Raw genomic sequence first — 20,578 nt, forward strand, 5'->3', positions numbered from 1 at the left:
AGATAAAATTTCACATGTGCAAGAAAAAGGTTGATTCTATACATTCACACTATTGTATCAAATTTTGAGTGCTGTCAGGACTGAGAGTATAGCCTAAAAACAGTGCAACATTCAAGTTGTGCATCTAAGTGTTTGTGTACACATGTATATATGCAACAAAATTACCAATCTGTAATTATGCACAGTGATAACAATGTTTCCATTATATCTTTCACAGCAACAGTTTGAAAATCAGTAAGTATAGTTTTCTCTTGGTGCAGATGGAAAGTTGGAGGCTGAACTCCAGGCTGAATTTGAAGTTTTGGAAAAGTTGATTAATTTAGAATTTTAAGACAATGCTTTAAAAAGCAAAACATTTTATAGATACATGACGCAGAAAGGGCTGAAATTTAAAGCATTTAGCTTGACAGGTGTATATATATACATACACACACACAGAGGTAAAAGGAGACTTTGTAAATTCAGTGTGAAATTACTGTGAATGTGTACAAAACTGAAATGTCTCCTTATTTTCAGCATAGCATAAACCTATTCACCATTCAGGTGATGCATTTAATCGCTTGCTTATCTGTTCCTGTTTATTACTTTTTTTCTAATAAATAACTATGACAAAGAAGAATAATGTAGTCTTCTAATTTAATATCCCAGATTGCTAAAATACATTTGTAAACCATTCCATTGTTATTTTGCCTCACCGGCCTTCTACTCTGTTCCAGCAGACCTTGTTGTTACTTACCCTATCTTTAGCCTCCAGCATCTGTGATCTTCAGCTTACAAGAAATTAGGGCAATATCCATAAAAGGATGTTTCAATTTAGTTTATCCTGCCTTAGACCCAGAAAACAGGTTCACAGACCCATATTAGGTACTAAGAATAGAAATTATACCCAACCAACACTGTAGCAAACAGGAAATGCTGAAGATCATGAAATCTCACCTCTTGTAAATGTTTAACGCACCTAATACAGAGCTGCAGAAACGAGACCAACATTCATAGTTCATAATATCCTATGGGGGCTTAGAACTCTAGGTTGTCTGTGTTTAAACTGATGTTTAGCTCCCACTTTAATGACTTTCCTTTGGGATAATTGTTCAATGCTGCAAACATGCAGGAAATGACAGATTTACGGGAGCAAAATCCTCCTGGATGAGACACGCAAAACCTGAAGTACAGCTGATAAAGGTGGTGGCTTCACTCTGGCTTTTACTTCCACGAAGGTCCCTCACTGTCTTTCTACTGGTGCTGAGATGCAAGTCTCAACTGGATTTTCCTTGGAATTAGGTTTAGTTATCGTGAAAGCTTCAGCCTTTCACAAATTATTCTAAATTTTACTCCTGAGATTTTACATAAATCCAAGAGCATTACCTTTAGCTGGAATAAGCCAGTTTTGAAATCTATTTCTGCAACATGACCTTTTACAAAAATCTCACATCTAAGCCAAACGTCACTCCGGAGTAACTCAAATTCCTCCTGAAGTACGAAACGACTGAATCTCAAAACGCAGGCGAGGGGCGGCACTGGGGCAGGAGGGCCCATGAGCGCAGCAGCATTTGAGAGATCAGAGCTAGGAAATACCTTCGGCGCACCAATCTACCTCAGCACCGCTGCCCGCGCCTGGCTCTCCGGGATCTTTCAAACGTCTCCAGCTGTGAAGTTCAGCCTCCCTCATACAAAAACAAAACACGCTGTCCCCGCAGCTGACCCCCCACCCTTCCCGTGGAACGCCCCGGCCCGTGGGGCCACGGCCCCGCTCCGGCAGCTCCCCGCACCCGGCGGCACCGGCCCGCGCCCGCCCGGCCCTGGTTTCCGGCGGGACTTTGTGCGGCGGCGCTTCCCTTCCCCCGCGCTCGGCCCGGCCCCGGCGCTCCCTGTCTCTCCGCCCTGGCTCTCCCTGTCTCCCCGCCGTCTCCATGCCGTCGCGGGTGCTGTGCCTGGGCGGCGGGGCCGGGGGTCCCGCTGCGCGCAGGGTCCGCCTGCTCCTGCGGCAGGTGGTGGGCGGCGGTGCGGCCGCGGCGCGGTGCGGCCGCTCCGAAGTCAGGGCGCTGCACAGCTCAGGTAACCCACCCCGGGCCCCCAGGTGTCTCGGCCCGCGCAGCCTCCCCGGGCTGCCCCTGCCCCGGCCACAGCTGCCAGCGGTGTCACCGGGCCGTGGGGAGGCCGGCAGACAGGTACCGCCTTGTGCGCTGCGGGCTTGTCCAGGCTGTGCTGCCGCTCCTGTGTCTCATACTCGTGAGTGCGGGGGGTCCGGAGAAGGGCAGCGGAGCTGGCGAAGGGTCTGGAGTGCAGGTCCCGTGAAGAGCGTCTGAGGGCGCTGGGGCTGCTCAGCCTGGAGAAGAGGAGGCTCGAGGGGGGACCTTATCACTCTCTACAGCTCCCTGAGAGGAGGGTGGTCGGTCTCTTCTCCCAGGTAACAAGTGATAGGATAAGAGGGTATCGCCTCAAGCTGCACCAGGGGAGGTTTAGATTGGACTTTAGGAAGAATTTCTTCACAGAAGGGGTGATTAAGTATTGGAATGGACTTCCCAGGGAGGTGGTGGAGTCACCATCCCTGAAGGTGTTTAAGGAATGACTGGATGTGGCACTTGGTGCCATGGTCTAGTTCATGTGGTGGTGTTTAGTCATAGGTTGGACTCACTGATCTCAGAGGTCTTCTCCTTCACCTGGCATGAGGGGAGAGGGCAGGGTTCAGTCACAGGCTTTCAGGGACGCTTACTGTGGCTCATGATAGTTTCTGGTCCAAGTGCTTCACCCACAGTGAAGCAAGGGGCAGCCCGTGCCTGTGAGAACCACTGTGCTCTGCAGAGTGTCTATCACATCTTCCCATGCTTTCTGTTCCTGTGTCACATGGCTTCCTCTTTCTGCTGAGGCAGTGCCTCAGTGTTTGTGTCAGGGGCTGCCAAGGCTGGTGCGTGTCTGAGTGTGAGTAATGAGATAGAGGGTTGACCTTGAGCCTGCAGATGGCATGAAGGATGACCTGAACTGCCCTGGAATATCCTCTGGTGACCCTAGAGACAGGTGACGGGCCTGTGCCGAGTAGAAGTGGCGTTTGGAAAGGGTAACATATGCCTGTGGTATCTGACATTTTTCAGGATGAATGCCAAAAGCAACAAAGCTCCTAAGTACAGAGTGAGTGATGAGTAGTGATTTGCAAGTGATTCTGATGGTGGAGTACTTGCTCAAGCTCTTAATTAAACCCCTTTAATCCCATTTCTCTCCATTTTAATATTTTTTAATCTGTTTGTTAGTTGATCAGTTAATTTCTTTGTTTAGTTTCTGAAAAGTTACTCAAGAAGGAAGTCTTTGAGGAATTGATAGCTAGAAAATTCCTTCAAGAATTTGTGAACAGATAATATTTTATTTGTGCAGGTACTAAAAAGACTAGAGTTATTTAGCATCAAACAAATTACGGTGAAAGTGAACAAGTTAACAATGAAGTGAGTCAAATAAAACACCTGAAGAAGGTAGCTCAGCACTTTTCAGCCCTTCATTGGGATGAGTAACCTTAAGAACAAAAAGAAATTTAGCAGCACAAAATGGTAGCAAATTGTCTTGGTTTGAAAGACAGGTGTCTGCTGAGGAAGGCAGGAGCCTCCCTTGGAATGGCAGATGCAATCCCCCTTCCCTCCGAGTTATTATTATTTTGAAATCAGGGGGCTTTTAGGCAAAGATGTGGGAAATAGGAATAACAGTTCTTTACTATTATATATCTGTATGTGTATAACCAGTCAAACAAACAACAACAACTATGGCAGTAACAGCAAACACAAACCCAGTGCCAGCCTTCTCGGCTGTCGGGCCCTTTCCCCTCGGGTGCAGTTCCGCTCGCAGCCGGCAGGGGCGCTGGCGGCTCCCGGTGAGCAGGGCAGGTGCGATGGTTCCCCCGCGGCTGCAGGGGGCGCTCCGGAGCGAGCTCGGGGAGCACGCGGCACCGGTGCCCTGGGATCCCGGGAAGGGATGGGACAAAGGCTTCACAAACCCCTGGGCAGCCAGTCCCGGTGTCCGGCCGGACCCTCGGGAACGGCAGGCTGGAACGGCAGGGACGAGCACAAATCCCGGGTGGCAGACGAGATGTATCCAAACGGGGAACCCCCCGGAGGTCTGGGCGAGCAGGGCTACAACACAGCGAAGGCTCAAAGCAACGGTGGGGCAGGGCAGCCATGGCCCGGCTCCCAGCGGGGCAGGGAAGGCGGGCTTGGGATCCCAGGGTTTCTCTGGCAGAAGGAAAAAGCAGAGGACGAAACAGCCTCTCTCTCCCTCCAAACACCAGAGACCAACTGTCCCCCACCCAGGTGAAACAAAAAGAGTACCTCGATGCACCCCACCCTCAATGGGTAGGTCTTTGTTTTCCTTAAGCCCCCAGTAATTTGTCCCCCTAGCAACATGTATGGGGAAAATTCCTTTAACAGAAAAAAAAACCCAGGAGAGCTCCTAAAACCCAACACAAATGTAGCTAAAAGTATTTCATCACTTTACATGTGCTATGGAATGCAACTGAGCTTAACTCAGCAATGTTCGTGAATACACTCTGTATGTATGTGAAGAATAGGACTATTCCCAGTTACAATCAATGATGGTAGGAGTTTTGGTAGAAAGATTTAAGTCTCAAAGCTCTAGAGAATCTTGTAGTTAATCTTAGGGATATTTGCCCTCCTGACACCTGAGGCATCTTATTCTTTATAGGGCTTCCTGTGTTTCTGTGAATTTGGGACCTTGGTATTAAGCATACTGGGTTTTTTCGTGTTTTGTTTTGTGGATACTTTTTAAATTTATTTTTAAAATGTTTACATGTCCTCTTGCAGACCCTAGCATTTCTTTGCAGATACTGAAGTTACTAAGGATGATCCAAAATTTTTTGTACCATATGTGTTTTTACTATTTCTATGCAGCTGCTGTAATTACAATTCTTGTTGTAAGTGGTGTTGGGGTTGCATGTGTCTTCCATAAATAAACAAAATGTGCCTGAAAAGGCTGGAAGCTGTTAAGAGTCAACTAAACGGCAAACTGTTGTGTACCCAGTAATTTGGATGTGACATCCCTGCCAGGTTGGATTTACTGTCTGTCCTGGTACCTTTTAAGTGTAAGGGAGAAAGTGCTGCCTGATCTTGTGGTGTTATGTATGAAGAAGCCATGCTTAGCATTTCAGCTCAGTCTTTGCAAAGTGAATATGGCTTGCTGGTTCACTGGGGCTGTGGAAGAATCGCTAAAGCTATCAAGTGGTAAAGCTTAAGAGAAGTCTCAAAGTGAAAGAGACTCCATGACAAAAGGGTAATGGGAATATCTAGGAAGGGTTTGGGTTTGCACAATTTAATTAATGAGGGAAACAATTTATAGTAGCAAATGTTGTAGAAGGCTGACCGTCAGAATAATTTTTAATGCAGGTTTCATTTTTCCTTCTAAAAGACTGAAAAGTATCAAGTTTTTGTAGACTGTAGAGTTACTTGTGATGAATTATTTTAAATGCAGTATGAGCTGCACAAAGTGAAGTTCTACGTAACTCAGTTCACTGTTATTTAATTATTTTAATCTATACATAATATGAATTTTTTTTTTAAAGCTGACAGAATACACAATATTGGAGTTGTTTAAAGGAGTTAGAGGGAACAAATGCTGAATTAGATGCAAACTGAAGAGCTGGAAAAATAAAAATCATTGCCAGTCAGATAGTACAGGCAAAGGAAGGTCTCTCGTGTGCTTTGCTGCTCAGTGTAGATAAAATAACTTACGCTTTGTCACTTATGTGGACCAAAATATATGCTAGCTACATTTGCTGTTTTCTGCAGCACTGCTGTCCAGGTTCACTTCCTCTGCTTTCCATATATGAAATTTTTGGTCAATTCCAGTTCCTAATCAAACTTGTGTTTAAAGCCTAGGAGATCTCAGTAGTACATACAAATGTATCTACTGAGTAAAACACAGTCACTTGTGAAAACTGTCACTCTTCGGAATCCTATAATGTTCATCATCAGTGTACAGGATCTAAATGATTGTGTTAAAATTGATAATCTGAAAGAAGACTATGAATTTGACTGTGTGTTTATAAGTGGGTTTTTTTCTGGGTTTGTCACTGTCCAAAGACTAAAGAACTGGTTGATGATGAGTGTAAATGCTTGCTGACACATTGCCTTTTCCAATTTTACCAGTGTCATTATCTTTGTTGAAGTTCATGTGTTGACAGCTGTGAGTGTGGTTCTGACAATATTTTTTTTCATAGGCAAAACCTATTTAAGAGACTTCATTCCTTCTTCTTTCTCATGACATTCCTATAATTGTTCATTGCCTCTGTAGCTGTACTTAGGGGCTGCATTGTGGTGACTGAAATGATTCCAGGGATTTGATTTATGGTGAGGCCTTATGTACAGTTGTTGCGTCAGCACAACTTAGAAGGCAGCAAATGGAGATGGGAGTTTTCAAAGCCAGTTGTCTGAAAGTTTGCAGAGTTATGCCTGGGTTATTTCAAATAATTCTAACATTTAGAAAAGAAAAGGTTCATGGTAAAAAAACCAGTGTGTTTTATTAGACATGCTGATGTAGCTGGAACAAAGGGGTGAAATGTTAGACAGGTCAGCTTCTCTAGGGCTTCACTGTTGGCCCATGACTGGATGTCACTAAATAGTTTCTGAGTTTTAATATTTACCAGTTGTTTGAAATGTAATTTTTCTGTTGAACAACTGTTAGAGACCTGATACATGGTGATGTGTTCTACAAGTTGTGCCCAGTTTAATGCGTAAGATCGAAGTTGTAGCTGCTTGGCGTACTCAGGGACTAAGGATAGTTGTAGGCAATGCCATAGCTAATTTTAAAGCTGTTTTGTCAATTTTGGATAACTTTTCAGTAAATGTGAAGTTTCAAAAACAATTCTGTTGATTTTCAGTTGTAGATTCTTTTTCGTTGAAATAAATTATTGAAATTATACTAATGTACTTGTTATCTAAGCTCAGTTTAGAACAGATAGTCTGGTTTTTCTCCAGTGAGCAAAATGAACTTCATAAATCTTTACACAGTTTTAAAACACTCTGAGCTAATTTTTCACAAAAGTAGCTTCTGGCTACAGAAGATTTGAAAGGGAGCACTGGTGACGTGGTGGGCATCTGTTACCGTGTGACTAAGAGGAGCTGGCAGATACCGCTTTTTACAGACAGCTAGCGGTAACCTCCCACTCATGAGCTTTCATGCTCGTGGGGGATTTCAGCCATGCAGACATCAGCTAGGAGGGCAATCTGGTGTTGTGCGTGCACTTTGGTAATTCCTAGGCTGTGTTGGTAAAAATTTTGTAACACAGATGCCAGAGTCAGTGTTGACTCTTCACTTCATCTGCTGCTTTCAAGTAAGGAAGAGCTGTGACCAGTTTGGTCACAGGTGGCAGCCTGGATCTCGGTGACTGGAACATGACTGAGTTGCACATCTGGAGGAAGGCTGGGAAGGTGAGCAGCAGAATTAGGATTCTGGACTTGAGGACTGCAAGCTTTCACTTATTCAGGAGATAGCTAAGTAGAATCCTTTGGATAACAACTATGAAGATGAAAGGTACACAGGAGACCTTGAAAATTTTAAAGAAAACTTAATGGTGGCTCAGGAATGAACCATTCTGCAGTAGCAGGAGGCCTGTTTGGCCAAGCAGAGAATTTCTCAATGAACTAAAACACAAAATGGGAACGTACAAAAGTGGCAGTCAAGACAGACAGCAGGACTGTAAAAGAGCAATTTAGCATTAGGGACAAAATCCCTACCATCTTGTCAGAGTGCAGACATTTTGCCCAGAAGGACCCTGATAAACATGAGAACTGGGACAACAGAAACCTCAGAAAGTTTTAAATATGAAGATCTGCCAATGGACTAAAGTGTTGCTGGGAGGGGACTGGCTGAGTGATGTCTGGTTGAATGCAGCAGGGGAATAGGCTGGCCAGAATGGCTGTGGAACATCTGTCCTTGAAGGTTTTTGAGATTCAGTCAGACAGAGCGACAGCTCATCAGATCTCATCTTGGTGGTAAACTTACGTTTAAGTTGAAGACCAGTGTTTCTGAAGTGTTTTGATATTTGATGAAATGGGCAGCTTAACACCTCTTTCACATGGTAAACGTATTACGAAGAGATATTCTGAAATTTATCAAGTCTGTGTAAGAGCATCATGGTATTAAACATTTAAAATTGACTTTTCACCTCATAAGACTTTTGTAATTGAGCTTTATCAGACTCCCTACTTTCAGGGTATTGGCCCAAACAAGTAACAGCTCTTGCTAAGTAAAGATTGTTTGCTTCCTGCATGGCTGGATCAGAGAATCATAGAACACGCTGAGTTGGAAGGCACCCCCAAGGATCATCAAGTCCAATTCCTGGCCCTGTGCTCTCCCAAGAGCTCTGTCAACCTTGGTGCTGTGGCCACTTCCCTGGGGAGCATGTTCCAGGGTTCAGCCACCCTCTGGGTGAAAAGCCTTTGCCTAATATCCAGTCTAAATCTCCCCTGACGCAGCTTCAGGCTATTTCCCTGAGTCTTCTCACTGGTCACCAGAGAGCAGAGATCAGTGTCAGATAAGATTCTGCCTTCATGTTTGTTGATCTTCTACTAATGCAGAAAAGTGAATGAAAATGTTCTCTTCCTGGAGTAACTACCAAGATTTTGGGTTCATGACACATTGGACTGTAACCTGTAAAGATACTCATTAGCCAGCCCAAAACAGACAATTGGAAAATCTAGCATTAGCTTCAAACCTGAAAATTAAAAGAATAGAAGGTCTAAAAAGAATGTTGAGTAGAAATTGAGTGATATTCAAATTTTATGTTTGAAGCCATTATTTTGGTTTTTTAGACAGACTTCCTTTTGCCCATAACACCCCACAACTTTAGTGGATATTTTTGCCTAGCTTGGAGAATGTTTACACAACAAAATCTGTTTCAGTCAGCAGCAGCCGTCAGACTGCAGTGGCCTGTTGACAGGAGCTGAGCTCCACCTCATCTGTGTGTAAAGGCACTGGTGGTCAAGAAGCAAACCTAAACCTTGTGGGTGCAGGGAATAGGTTTCTGTCCCTCATATTCATGTGTTTGGGAGGTTTCCAATACTGATATGAGGTACAGAATAGGTGACAGTGTTGCTCAATAAACATAGTATTTGCAGCCATAAAGACAGGCAATAATAGCTGCTATGAAATGTAAAAAAGAAGTAAGTTATAGGGCTGCCTTTTTTTTGCTCCCCTGAATAATGTGTTTGGAAAAGTTAAGGAAAAAGAAAAAAAACTGGAAAGTATAATTTCTGTTTCTTCACAGTAAGTCAGCTCTTCAAGGATTAGTAAGGGCTGACTCTCTTGTCTGTTTCTTTATGGAAATGTGCTGGATAAATACTGGTTCAAAGCATATTTTTTTTCCCTCCTTCACATTAGAATGAAGTTAAGACCCGGAAATATACATTTGAATATAATCTAGATTCCAGACTTTCCTTTAACAGGAGTGATTTTATCACACAGAAATTAATATTAGCAGAGCTTAGCACCTTCACAGTTTTAATAAGCTCTTGCTGTTCCAGGCTCTTGAAACCAGATGGATGGTCTGTGAACAAGTGAATGTGTAATATACTAAGGAGAGTGTGTTAATCTCACCTATTTTTCAAGACTAAAGAGGCCAAAAGGCAATAAATTCAGCAACCTAAAAACATAATGCTCCTGAAGCTTCATTGTAGTGTCTTATAAAACACAGGTAATACAAATATGATTTACATGTGGGATTGGAACTGTTTGTGTTGTGTACTCAAAAAACTAAATACATGTATAGATCTTTTCAGGTTGTTTTCTTTTACAGTAGGATTTCTTTATTTCTTTATTTAAAAATAGCATTTTAAAATGTATTAATTTCATTCTTTTTAAATTAATATGTTATTTTACCAGAAAAATGGCAAGTAGAATAAAACTTCTTTCTACTTTTTAAGTTCTTAATGTGTGGTTGATATGCAATCTGTTTATCTTTATATGTGACCAGTGTTGCTGTAAATAATTTAAACAGCAGTGGCTTTTTCTTTTCAGCATACAGGAATAAATAGTAGGATTAGGGAATAGTCTCTTCTTGGGAAGTGGAGAGGTGAGGAGGGATAGTTGGTGTGGTACTTACTAGCTTTTGAGACCCGTCAAACGTGCCCAGTGCACAGTAAGCCCGCATGTTCAGGAAGCCTTCTAACTGAGATTGCAGCATCACATCATCCACAGTGGGTCAGAACAAAGGTCCATCAAACCTACTATTCCATATTGGCTGACAGTGAGTAGGAGATACTGGGGGAGAGAAAAAAGCACAGGGTGTTCGTGCAGGGTGCCCTGCTAAAGTGCCTTCCCAGGCTCCGGCTGCCTCCTCTGCAGCTCAGGGCTTGGTGCTGCCTTTCTGTTCAGGCCGAGTGGAAGAAATACGCCTGCTCACCTGAGGAGCCCTTCTCAGTTATTGTAAAAAGCAGATAAAGATCATAATATTGTTTCTGTCTAAAATGTTGGTCTAAAGAAGAGAGCATATAATTCAGTGCTCTGCAGTTACTGGGTAGCTATATGTCCATGTATGAATTTCCATATTGCCAGAGGTACAATTCACACCTGTGTTTTCCAGATGCAGTAGAAAGAGCTCATTGCATGTATTGAGGCTGTTTTCATATCTCCTTTTTTATCAGAGAGTCTCTTTAGGATCCTGTTACTGGGTTTCAATCTTTGTGTGCTGCCAATTTTTGACCCCTATTGCACAGACTCTCAAAAGACTTCCTGTGTCTATATCTTGTCTGCCCCATGAATGGGATGTCCCCTTTACCTTTTGGATTCTGGCTTATGTGGCTCTTGTTTTGTTTCAGCAGCCATGTTTCTTTGTGTACATTATGCAGTGCTTGTATCCCACTGTTTCCCCCAAAGGCTGTGGTACCTAAGGTTATGGTTTTCTCTGTGGGAGACAAGAAAGCAGAAGCACATCTTCACTGCTTGCCCAAGCAAGCCTGACACAGCCTACAAAGTATCCATCACAAAATTCTGTGGGTATAGCTCTTGTCCACAACAGTGTGGTAGTAGCTTGTGGGATGGGTTGACGTGGGCTGTTCCATAATTTGCCATATAGTCAAACAGTTTGGGATATATGTGCTCAAATTATGGGTTTTTCTGATTGAACACCACCATTTTACTAAGCAGGCTGTTATCAGTTCCTTGCCAGCTGGTGGAACATGGAAAAGAGCCTGTCCAGAATGACATCTTTGTTCAAAGGGTTTGGAAATGGAGTAACCAAACATGAGTTTTTAAACAAGTACAGAAGAAACAAATTGAGACAAGAAAATATAGCCCAGGTGGAAGTATGTGATAAGATTAGTGGGCTAATCCTCCCTGTGCTCATTTAGCTAGGAAAATGGACTCTGGTTTATTATTGCTTATGGTTCTTTTAAACACTGCTAATATTTTTGCTTTTTAGACAGATGCAAGCTGGAGGCAACATTTGTCTCCAGGCAGCAACAAACCTATTAAAAGCTGAATACCCTGACTGTGTGCTCAGCTCTCATCACATCTTACATATATTTCTCTCCCAGCCCATTTTTCATGAAAGCTGGTAGGGTCTGTTGATGTCTGGAATACTTGTGGGATTTTTGAACATGGTTTGATGTGTTGATCAAGGGTTAGCATGTTATGGACTCACATAAATACCACCAGAATTTGCATGGTGGTATGCATTTTCCATTTTTCACATAGACCAAACTCAGTTTTGATTTGTTTGGTTTTTTGTTTGGTTTTTTTAAGGGAGTACAGGAAATCGTCTAAGGCTTTTCAGTACTGTGCTAATAAATGAGGTAATTAGAATTCTATCCTATAGATGATATCATCATCCCAATGTATTGAAAAAGTCTGACATCTTGTTGTTTTTGCATCTTGGCCTTACTGGGTTTTGGAAGACTTTGTATGCATGAAATAGTATTTACTATTGAGCTGAGGTGATTTCAGCTAGGAGCTAATTAATCATATAATCTTGTCTCGTTGCATGTTGGCTGGGGAATTCAGAGAAAATAAACTGTCACTAATTTCTTAGGGATATGTAAGAAAACCTGCTCTTTTTAGAGTGTTAAAATTGTTCCAGGCCGAGCTACTGAGAGAGATGTCAACTTTTGCAGGAAGCAGTGGGCTCCCAGGGTGTTTTCATCAACTTGGAGGCATTTTCATAGAACCATAGATAATAGAGTATCCTGAGCTGGAAGGGACTCACAAGGATCGTCAACTCTTGGCCCTGAGCAGGAATATGCCCCAAGAATCACACCATGTGCTTGAGAGCATGTTATCCAAACACTTCTTGAGTTCTGTCAGGCTGTGACTACTTCCCTGTTCCAGTGCCCAAACATACTGGGTTAAGAGCCTTTTCCTAAATCTCCCCTGACACAGCTTCATGCCTCTCTGTTCACCAGAGAGAAGAGATCACTTCCTGCCCCTGCCCTTGCCCTCATGAGGAAGCTGCAGACTGCAATGAGGTCTCCTCTCAGTCTCCTCTTCTCCAGGCTGAACAAGCCAGGTGATGTCAGCCACTCTTCATATGGCTCCCCCTCATCACCATGGGTGGCCCACATTAAAAAGGTGTGGTGGCAAAAATGTTGGTGACTTGTCATGTTCCCCATTAGCTGTTCCCCACTGAGAAAGAGTGAGCTTGGAACTGCAGTAGAGGAAAGGGGAAGGGAGATGATACTTAGTAAAATAGTCTTCCTTACTTTTAAACTTAAAGAGATAGGCAAAACACTGGGATAGCCAAAGTCTAGATTTGAGTCCCTGCAGTGCTTGTGTCTGTTGTTCAGTGACTTTAATTTATGTAAGAGCTTCCAGAGTCAGGACCAGGGCTCTAAGCTATTGTAGAACTTTCTTTTGGACTGCATTTGAATGCTTCAGGCTGGAGAGGGTGCAGTACTCATTGGTACATTTGAAATGAAAATTCAGCAAGGGCCAAAAAAGGAGCTAAAGCCTTAGACAGCTGCCTAATTCTTAGCTTCCCTCAGCTCTGTTTGGAGCCATTCCACTTCTGAGCTCTTGCGCAATCAAAGAAGGGTGCTTACCTCTAGCATGGTGAGTGGGAACTGCTTGGTTCTGCTTGCCCTTAGAACCAGGGATGAATCCTTGTCCACCTTGTATGTGGCAGTACTGCTGTTGCCTGTGTCCCACTTTCTGGCAAGCTATTGGAACACTGTATTGCTCCAATTGTATTGTTGCATGAAGTGTATTGTATTGTTGCATTGAACAATCACCGGCTTACTACCTTTTGCCAATATTTTAGGGAAAAATGGAGGGCTGATTATTTAGAGTCCAGAAGCAACAGAAAGACCCATGTGCAGGCATGTATGTCAAGCTGTGAATCCCAATCTCTGCATGCTAGTCAAACCCTTCAGTTTAGGAGGAAGTCAGCTGTAATCCTTTCTTCACTGCTTCCTGTTTGTTACTGCAGGTGATTCTACTCTGGCTGTTATAAATCTAGTCAGACCTTGGGGATTCTCAGTCCTGTGAGATGAGCAGTAACAGCTGGGTATGCTGGAAGAGTACGGCATTTGAGTGCAAAGCTAGAGTCATAGCTGACTGAAAGGAGAACTACTGCATGTGTTGGAGGACTTTTAGTTGTCTCTTAATTTGGGCAAGCTGCTTCTCCAGCATCTCTCTTTCTGATTCCAGCATTGGACTTCCAAACATTTGACTTCTTTCGTGATGCTAGAGATATGCAACTGTAGGTTGGATCCTCTTGGATGGAATAGGCCAAAGGACAGATCTACAAGAGGATTGGATCTTTGTTTGATCTTGTTTGTGGGCTCTCTACTTTCTACATCTCACTTCTGAGAAAAGCACAAACACAAGAGACAGTTCCAAAACTTGGCCTCAGCTTTTGGAAAGGAGGTGTAATCACAGTGCTGTGGCAAAACTGTACCCCTGTGCAGCAGTCTTACTCCAGTAATCCTCTCCATCTTCATGCATGCACTACAGTGCAGTGGAGGTGGTGTTATCTTTAGCAACAGTAATGGGAAAAACATCATTTTACTAGAGTCATCTTAGTTTCATGGTCTTAATACTTGTGAACTCATTTATGGGACCCAAACTCTTGAAAGAAAATAAACTTTGGGTTTGTTTCTAGTCTAAACCTCATTTTCCTGTGTTTTGAGTATTGTGCTGTTTTTCAATGTGACCACTGCTGTGTTGGTGCTTGCCCATTTCCTCACTGCAAACTAGATTTCACTTTTGATTTCCATGAGAAAGTGCACAGGGCATGCCCTGCAATTTAATTCAAGCCTATGGTTGCAGAAAGATAGATAAGACAGGCAGGTCCTAGTGAAGAGGCCATTAAGTAAAATGGCCAGATGCTTTAGGTTTGTTGAAATCCAGAGCAAGAAGTGCTTGAGACCACTCAAACTTTGGAAAGGTGCCGGGTTCTGCAGCCATATGTTCAGGAAGTGCAGGAAGGGCCCACTGGCATGAATATCTAATTTTGTACCTCCAGCAGATACTGTTCCAGGCTGCATGAAAATTCAGGAAAATCATCACACCTAGAAGTGTTTTCTCACTGATAGTGATGTCATGGTGCTGTTTTGCCTTTTCTTTTATACTCCTTTTATACCTTTTTATAGCTTTTGCATTCTTAGTGGTTTTTTGCCTACATTCTTGGACTTATTTGTCAAGCTATGAGACTAAACATTTTAGAAGCTTCATAGGTAGGGATCAGAATGCCCCAGACACCAAGGTCCTCTCCAGAACATATTCTGTAAACTAAGATAGAACCATCCAGGGGAAAGTTCCTGGGGAAGGGGAGCTCACTTGAGCCCCTCATTGGGGAATCTTTGATAGATATGCTAATTAGTAAGACCTATAATGTTACACCAGATCTTTTGGGGGTGTGCATTGAGGTGTGCATTGAGGTGCATTCCACTTGGACATGGTGCACCTAATACAGAGGTAAAATCCCTTTTTCCCTTCTAACCGTGTTTGACTCTTGATTTTCAGACTAGGAAAAGGCATCAATAGTTCTACAGGCAAATGTGCTAAGGTTTTAATTTCAGTTAAGCAGCAATGGTGGCTGGAATGGGGTTCTACATTGGGCTTAATTTCCACAGCTCCCAACAGCTTAAGGTTGTAATAGCAGCAATAAAAGAAAAAACAGGAAAAAGTAATATTAATTAAATGTAAAATGTCCAGGTACCTGATCTACTGAAAAGCAGCCTAGAGTAGTTAGTAAACACAAACACATTTGAGGCTTCTTTGTGAACCCATAGTCAGCCTCACCACAGCAGGCCTATGATTTAAACTTTAAGAACCTTAAATACTTTAAAGTATCTAACTATGTAAGAACTAAAATGCTTATTTTCTTTATTTCAGGTGATACTGTCACTATTGGAGATGTGTCTTTTAAACTCAAAACACCGAAGAACCCCGAACTTGTTCCTCAGAACTACAGTAAGAATCTGCTTTGCTTTTGAAGGAATTTCAAGGCTTTATTAAAAAAATTTCTAGTCACTCAATCACCTCACTGACTTTACTGAAATGATCTAAGAAGTATATTTTGAAAAAGCATGCAATTTGGCGTAGACTGTCTTTGCCTAGTTCATTATTACATCTCTGGTTCAGCTGGTTGTATAGGAATCTTAACTTTGAATATAACTTGTCCCATTGGTCAATGGGACAGTAAAAGAATCATTTGTATATGTCTCATGTTTTTGTTCAAAAGGGTTCTTATCCAAGGATTACTTCTAAAAATAATCTCAAGCTGTTTGGTCATAAAACTGTGGCTGTTACGAATTATCATTCAGTTGCAATATGATTGTATGTCCTATGAGTTTGCAGATGTATGGTGTTTTCCTACTGTGATATTTAGTATTCCCAGATTATCACATAATTGTTGTCAGCAAACATACAGATCTTTGCAATCCATCAAGTTAATGAGAAGTCAGTTGCATAGTCATGAAAAATGCTGTCAGATGGAAAATACGCAGCCAATTATGCACATCAACAAGGCACATACATTTACCTAAAATTGATTCACATTATCTTTTGATACCTTATTACAAATGTCACTGGTTTGCAGCTATCCTTATTTCCTGACTGTTCATGGAGAATACGTGCTTCTTGAGCTTTTCCTTTTGCACCGTGGATCAGAGGTGAATCATGTTTGCATTGTGGCTTTTCCCAGTATACAGGCCAGATGTTTTCTGAGGATCCAAAATGATCAGTTGCCATTTGTTCCGTACTTTCACATGTAGGCTGCTGGATATCCAGAATGCAAGTTTAAAAACATCCACTAATAACTCATTTTTCCATTCAGATAAATTTGCAGACCAAAACCAAGCACACATGGCATTCTAAAAGGGTATGCAAGTCTTATATTACAGTTTACACAGGGACAAGCACTGAGAACTCCCAATGATGGTCATTGCACAGTTCTACAGGTGGAAAGTGGGTGTAATCATTCACTTCAAGTGCATGTGCTTTCCAGGAGCATGTCTAAATCCATTCTATGGCATTTTGAATCAAGAAAACTCCTGGGGCACTGGTCTTTTTTTTTTTTTTTGTTTGGTGTGTTTTGTTTATTTTTTTAGAAGGATGGCACTGATAGTATCAATGATAGACTTGCCATTGCACAGCTGGCAATATAAAAAATTTATATTGTTTTCTTAGGCAATAGTGCTGCAGTTCGTCAGACAGGCTTTAGGTGGTCCTGCTTGAGCAGGACAGTTGGACAAGCTGATATCGAGAGGTCCCTTCCAACCTCAACCATTCTGTGTTTCTGTGATTCCTGATTTTGTAATAACTGGGATAGTAGACTCTGTTAATATTGACATATTTAGATTATTGTTTCTTACCTCTATTTTGTCATGCAACATTTCTTCTGAAATATGAGCCCTTTGAGAGGTGTAGCAGAAATACAGAATGATAGAACAGTTTCAGTTGGAAGGGGACCTTTAAAGGTCATTTAGTCCAATCCCCCTTCAATGAGCAGGGACATCTTCAGCTAGGTCAAGTTGCTGTGGGAGCAAGAGGAAGATTTTGTTTGCTTTCACTATTTGACTAGTGAAATCTGCCAGTAGTCTGGTGGGCCAGATCACTGATCTAAATCTGGATTGTGGGCTGCTGAAGTCTCAAAACTCAGTAGGCATCATACTGTCACTTTCCTACCAGGTGATCTAAAGTACCAAAAATTTCCAGTGCCATGTGCCAGCCATTGCTGTTACAGGGTAGCCTATGAGGAAAGGGTTTCTCTTTTAGACTGTAATGTCACTTCGCATTCCTCGTGAGTTTCCTGGGAATGCAGCCAAACAGTTGAGAAATGCTGCATTGTATTGCTTTTCACAGCTCCTTAAATAATAGATTTTCACTTTTCATCCTTTAATTTTTATGCTTTTTCTCTCATTTTGATCATGAAGGCCATCAGCTGTCTATGCTAATGACTGATGTGATCCATTTCACTTATTTATAATTCTGGTAGATTGATCTGCTTTCTGGTTTTCTGTGCTGTACCAAATGTGTTAATTTTAACAATGCTTTCTGAGCCATTATTACATATTTTGTTCAACTCACACTTTTCAGCAAGCTAAATGTTAGTTCTAAGTTACTCTAACAGCATCTCTTTCAGTTCTTTGGACTGAGAAGGTAAGAGAATTATGAAAGCATTTGGTAGAATCAAAGGAGAGATTTTTCTAGTTAATGATTATAAGAAGGAAAAAGTCGTTGAAAACTGATAGCAAAAAGGTTTCTAAACATGGAGCTTGTACAGAATAATGACATTTTAGCTAAAATCTGATACCATGTAATAATAACATTATTATTATTGTTAATCTGATACCAAGTAATAGTAACGTTTATTAGAACACATATTATTAGTTGTTTCTCTCTTTTTAATTTTTAATAATCATGACTGAAAGGAGCCTGTGTCATGCTTGGGATACTGTTGTTCATCAGTAGTCATGTACTGGAAGTAGGATTACTTAAGGTATAAAATTTTGCTTGTAAACTTAGTTATCAAATGAGTTAAAATTAAGTAACATAGAATACTGATGTATTTCATAGCAGGAAATCTATTTCAAATACTTCATTGCAGTTTCTTTGTGTATTTAAACTTAGGAATTTTTTTAACCCTTAGTGTTTAAGTTCTTTGGTTATCTTACTATGGAGAACAAAGATATATTCCTGTAGTGGAGTTAAATAGATTGTATTGACTTCATGTTGATTATCATCTTGTTGTGAGATATTTAGAGAGTGTATGTGTATCACTTAACATTTTTTTTCTTCTTTTAAGAGTACTTCTTGTTTTGCTGGGTGAATGACTGCTGTAGATACAAGTTGTTTTGATGTAAACCAAATGGAAGTAATTGTATGTTTAGACTAATTTATAAACTAAAACATCATATATTTTGAAAATTTATTTTAGTAATTAATATTAAATGTGAATGATAAATGTACTTACCTGATTTCTTTTAAACTAAGACTAGAAATAATTAGATCATTTGCTTAAGCGGGAAATATCCCTGAGAAGGTCTCTGACATTGTAATGTTTGTAGTGGAGTAAGAACTAGTAGGGGGGAATTGAAGCGATTACAGTTCATTTACTAGTATTGCAGTATTGTTTTCTAGCTCATAATTTGTGTGAAGTAGAATGTTTCTGCTTTTGTTCTTCTGCCAGAAGATAAAAGCCATGTTAAAATGTGGTGATGTTGGAAGTGTGTATCTAAAATTTGCAGCAAATTTTAGATATATTATAACATACTCTAAACTCAGCATTATTTTCTAGGCTTAACAATTGCCTTAAAAATCTGAAAAAATCGTAACAGAATAAAGAATGTAGATGTCCTAAGTACCTACAAAACTTTACAGTTGTCATTTTGTCACATAGATACCAAAATATTTATTTCTTTGTCTTACCAAATTAGACTGATTTTTAACTCCTTTATTGCACCTTATTACATTTTGCAGAAATTGATAGGATGTGTTTCCATGTCTTTGCTTTTCAGGTTTTTTGCTAGGTACTTGGCAAGTTCTCTACAAAATGCTCCATTTTGTGTGTTAATGTGAAATATTAATTTGTTTTGCTGTTGTTGTCAAATGGCTTTTTCTTGAAAGACAATAATTAAAGGTACATAAAATATGAGTTATTTTTGTAAGTGACAAGTAAAAATGAGTCATGCACAAGGGAATTTTATTAATGGGATTTTTATCATAACTGTGTCTGACACATTCTAGAAAGAGGGCACTTATTTTTTACTGCTTGTTCTTTCATCAGTAAAAATAAGCCCTACATTTTTAAAGTCTCACCATGTCTGAAAGCATGATTGTTTCTTTAATTATACTTTAGAGAAACTGTGTATGACTTTCTGTGATAGTTTAGATCTGAAACTGAATTGCAAGAATGCACCTTTTTTTTTTAGTTCATGACAGTGTACTAATTTCCTTAATGGTTTCTGGAAATGTTACGAAAGTGATAATGTAGTTGACATTTTATCTATTTATTAATCTTGACAAAACGATTCCTAACACAGCTCTTCCAGGACATTTTGTTCAATGATGTCAAATCCTCATTAGGGCAGGAAAAGGGATGTTCTTTTGCATCTGGGCTTCGCTGCTCTGAGAAGGTGCAAGTGCGTTTGAGAGATATTACATGCAACTGCATTGAATTGTGGAAGATTAATTTCAAACAGTGTCGTTTTGTGCCAGCTGTCCTCAGTCTGAGCACCCTCCCCAATGTGTGATCAAAAGTGACGTGTGTATTCAAAGGATTAAGTGATGAATTCTGTTACTTTTTTTCAGTTGAAATACATGAAACAGTAATTATTGTGAGGAATTCAAACAGAATATTCATGCATGTAATAATCTCTATGTCTTCACAGAATGGTATGTGCCACATATGGAAGCTAGTACAGGTGTATGTTCAGTTTTTGCTCTTAAGTGTGCTCAGATTTTCACTGGAATGTGTGCTCGTTCTTTTTTTATGTTAACTTTACATCTGAGTGCCAGAATGCAACACTTTCTAGAGACAGGTTGTATTGCAGGATGACTGTAATTTCATGCTTACAAAAATTTTAGTCATTACATTTCTTTGCTCTTAACCTCAGGGAAGTTGTCTGCTGTCAGAGATGATGATTATTTCAACAGTTTGAGTTTTTATGTACACTTCCAACTGTTCTGCTATTTGGGTGTTACCACCTCATCCAGAATCTGAAACAGTGGGCTTTTTGTCAGTAGAGCTCTGGACTTCTTACATCATTATCCCCATTTTGTCTGTGCTGAGAATGAGGCACAGGCATACATGGGAACATGGAAACCTACAGAGAAGGTCTGGATGGAGCTCAGAGAGTTGTCTGTACTGTTCCTTGGGCTTCAAAACAAGATCAGTCAACTCTGAACCACTCCTGAGAGATGGTTGTCCTCCATGTTCTTAAAACATGCTGGTGATGTAGGAATCAAAACCTCTCTGCACACTTTGCTCCAGTAATGAATGATTCTTTTGTGACAAAACTTGTTGAAATGCTTCATTTAGGTTTTTGGGACATACTTTTAGTTCCCAGAGGTTTATTCTATCTAGCATAACCTTGATGTAGAGAACTTTTTTCATTCATGGTAGTTCTGTCTTGCGTATTTGAAAACC

General features: G+C 40.9%; 1 protein-coding gene across 1 annotated transcript in view; it reads left to right on the forward strand.

Moving 5' to 3' along the window:
* Window positions 1-1,829: 1,829 nt before the first annotated feature.
* The window catches only part of VWA8 (von Willebrand factor A domain containing 8), a 181,289-nt gene continuing 162,540 nt past the window's right edge, over window positions 1,830-20,578 (forward strand). Inside the window, exons 1-2 of the mRNA XM_039568168.1 lie at window positions 1,830-2,055; window positions 15,322-15,399. Coding sequence (XP_039424102.1) covers window positions 1,911-2,055; window positions 15,322-15,399 — 223 coding nt within the window. The 5' untranslated portion in view covers window positions 1,830-1,910. The remainder of the gene's footprint in view (window positions 2,056-15,321; window positions 15,400-20,578) is intronic.

The sequence above is a fragment of the Corvus cornix genome, chromosome 1 (assembly GCF_000738735.6).
Source record: "Corvus cornix cornix isolate S_Up_H32 chromosome 1, ASM73873v5, whole genome shotgun sequence".
NCBI lineage: Eukaryota > Metazoa > Chordata > Aves > Passeriformes > Corvidae > Corvus > Corvus cornix.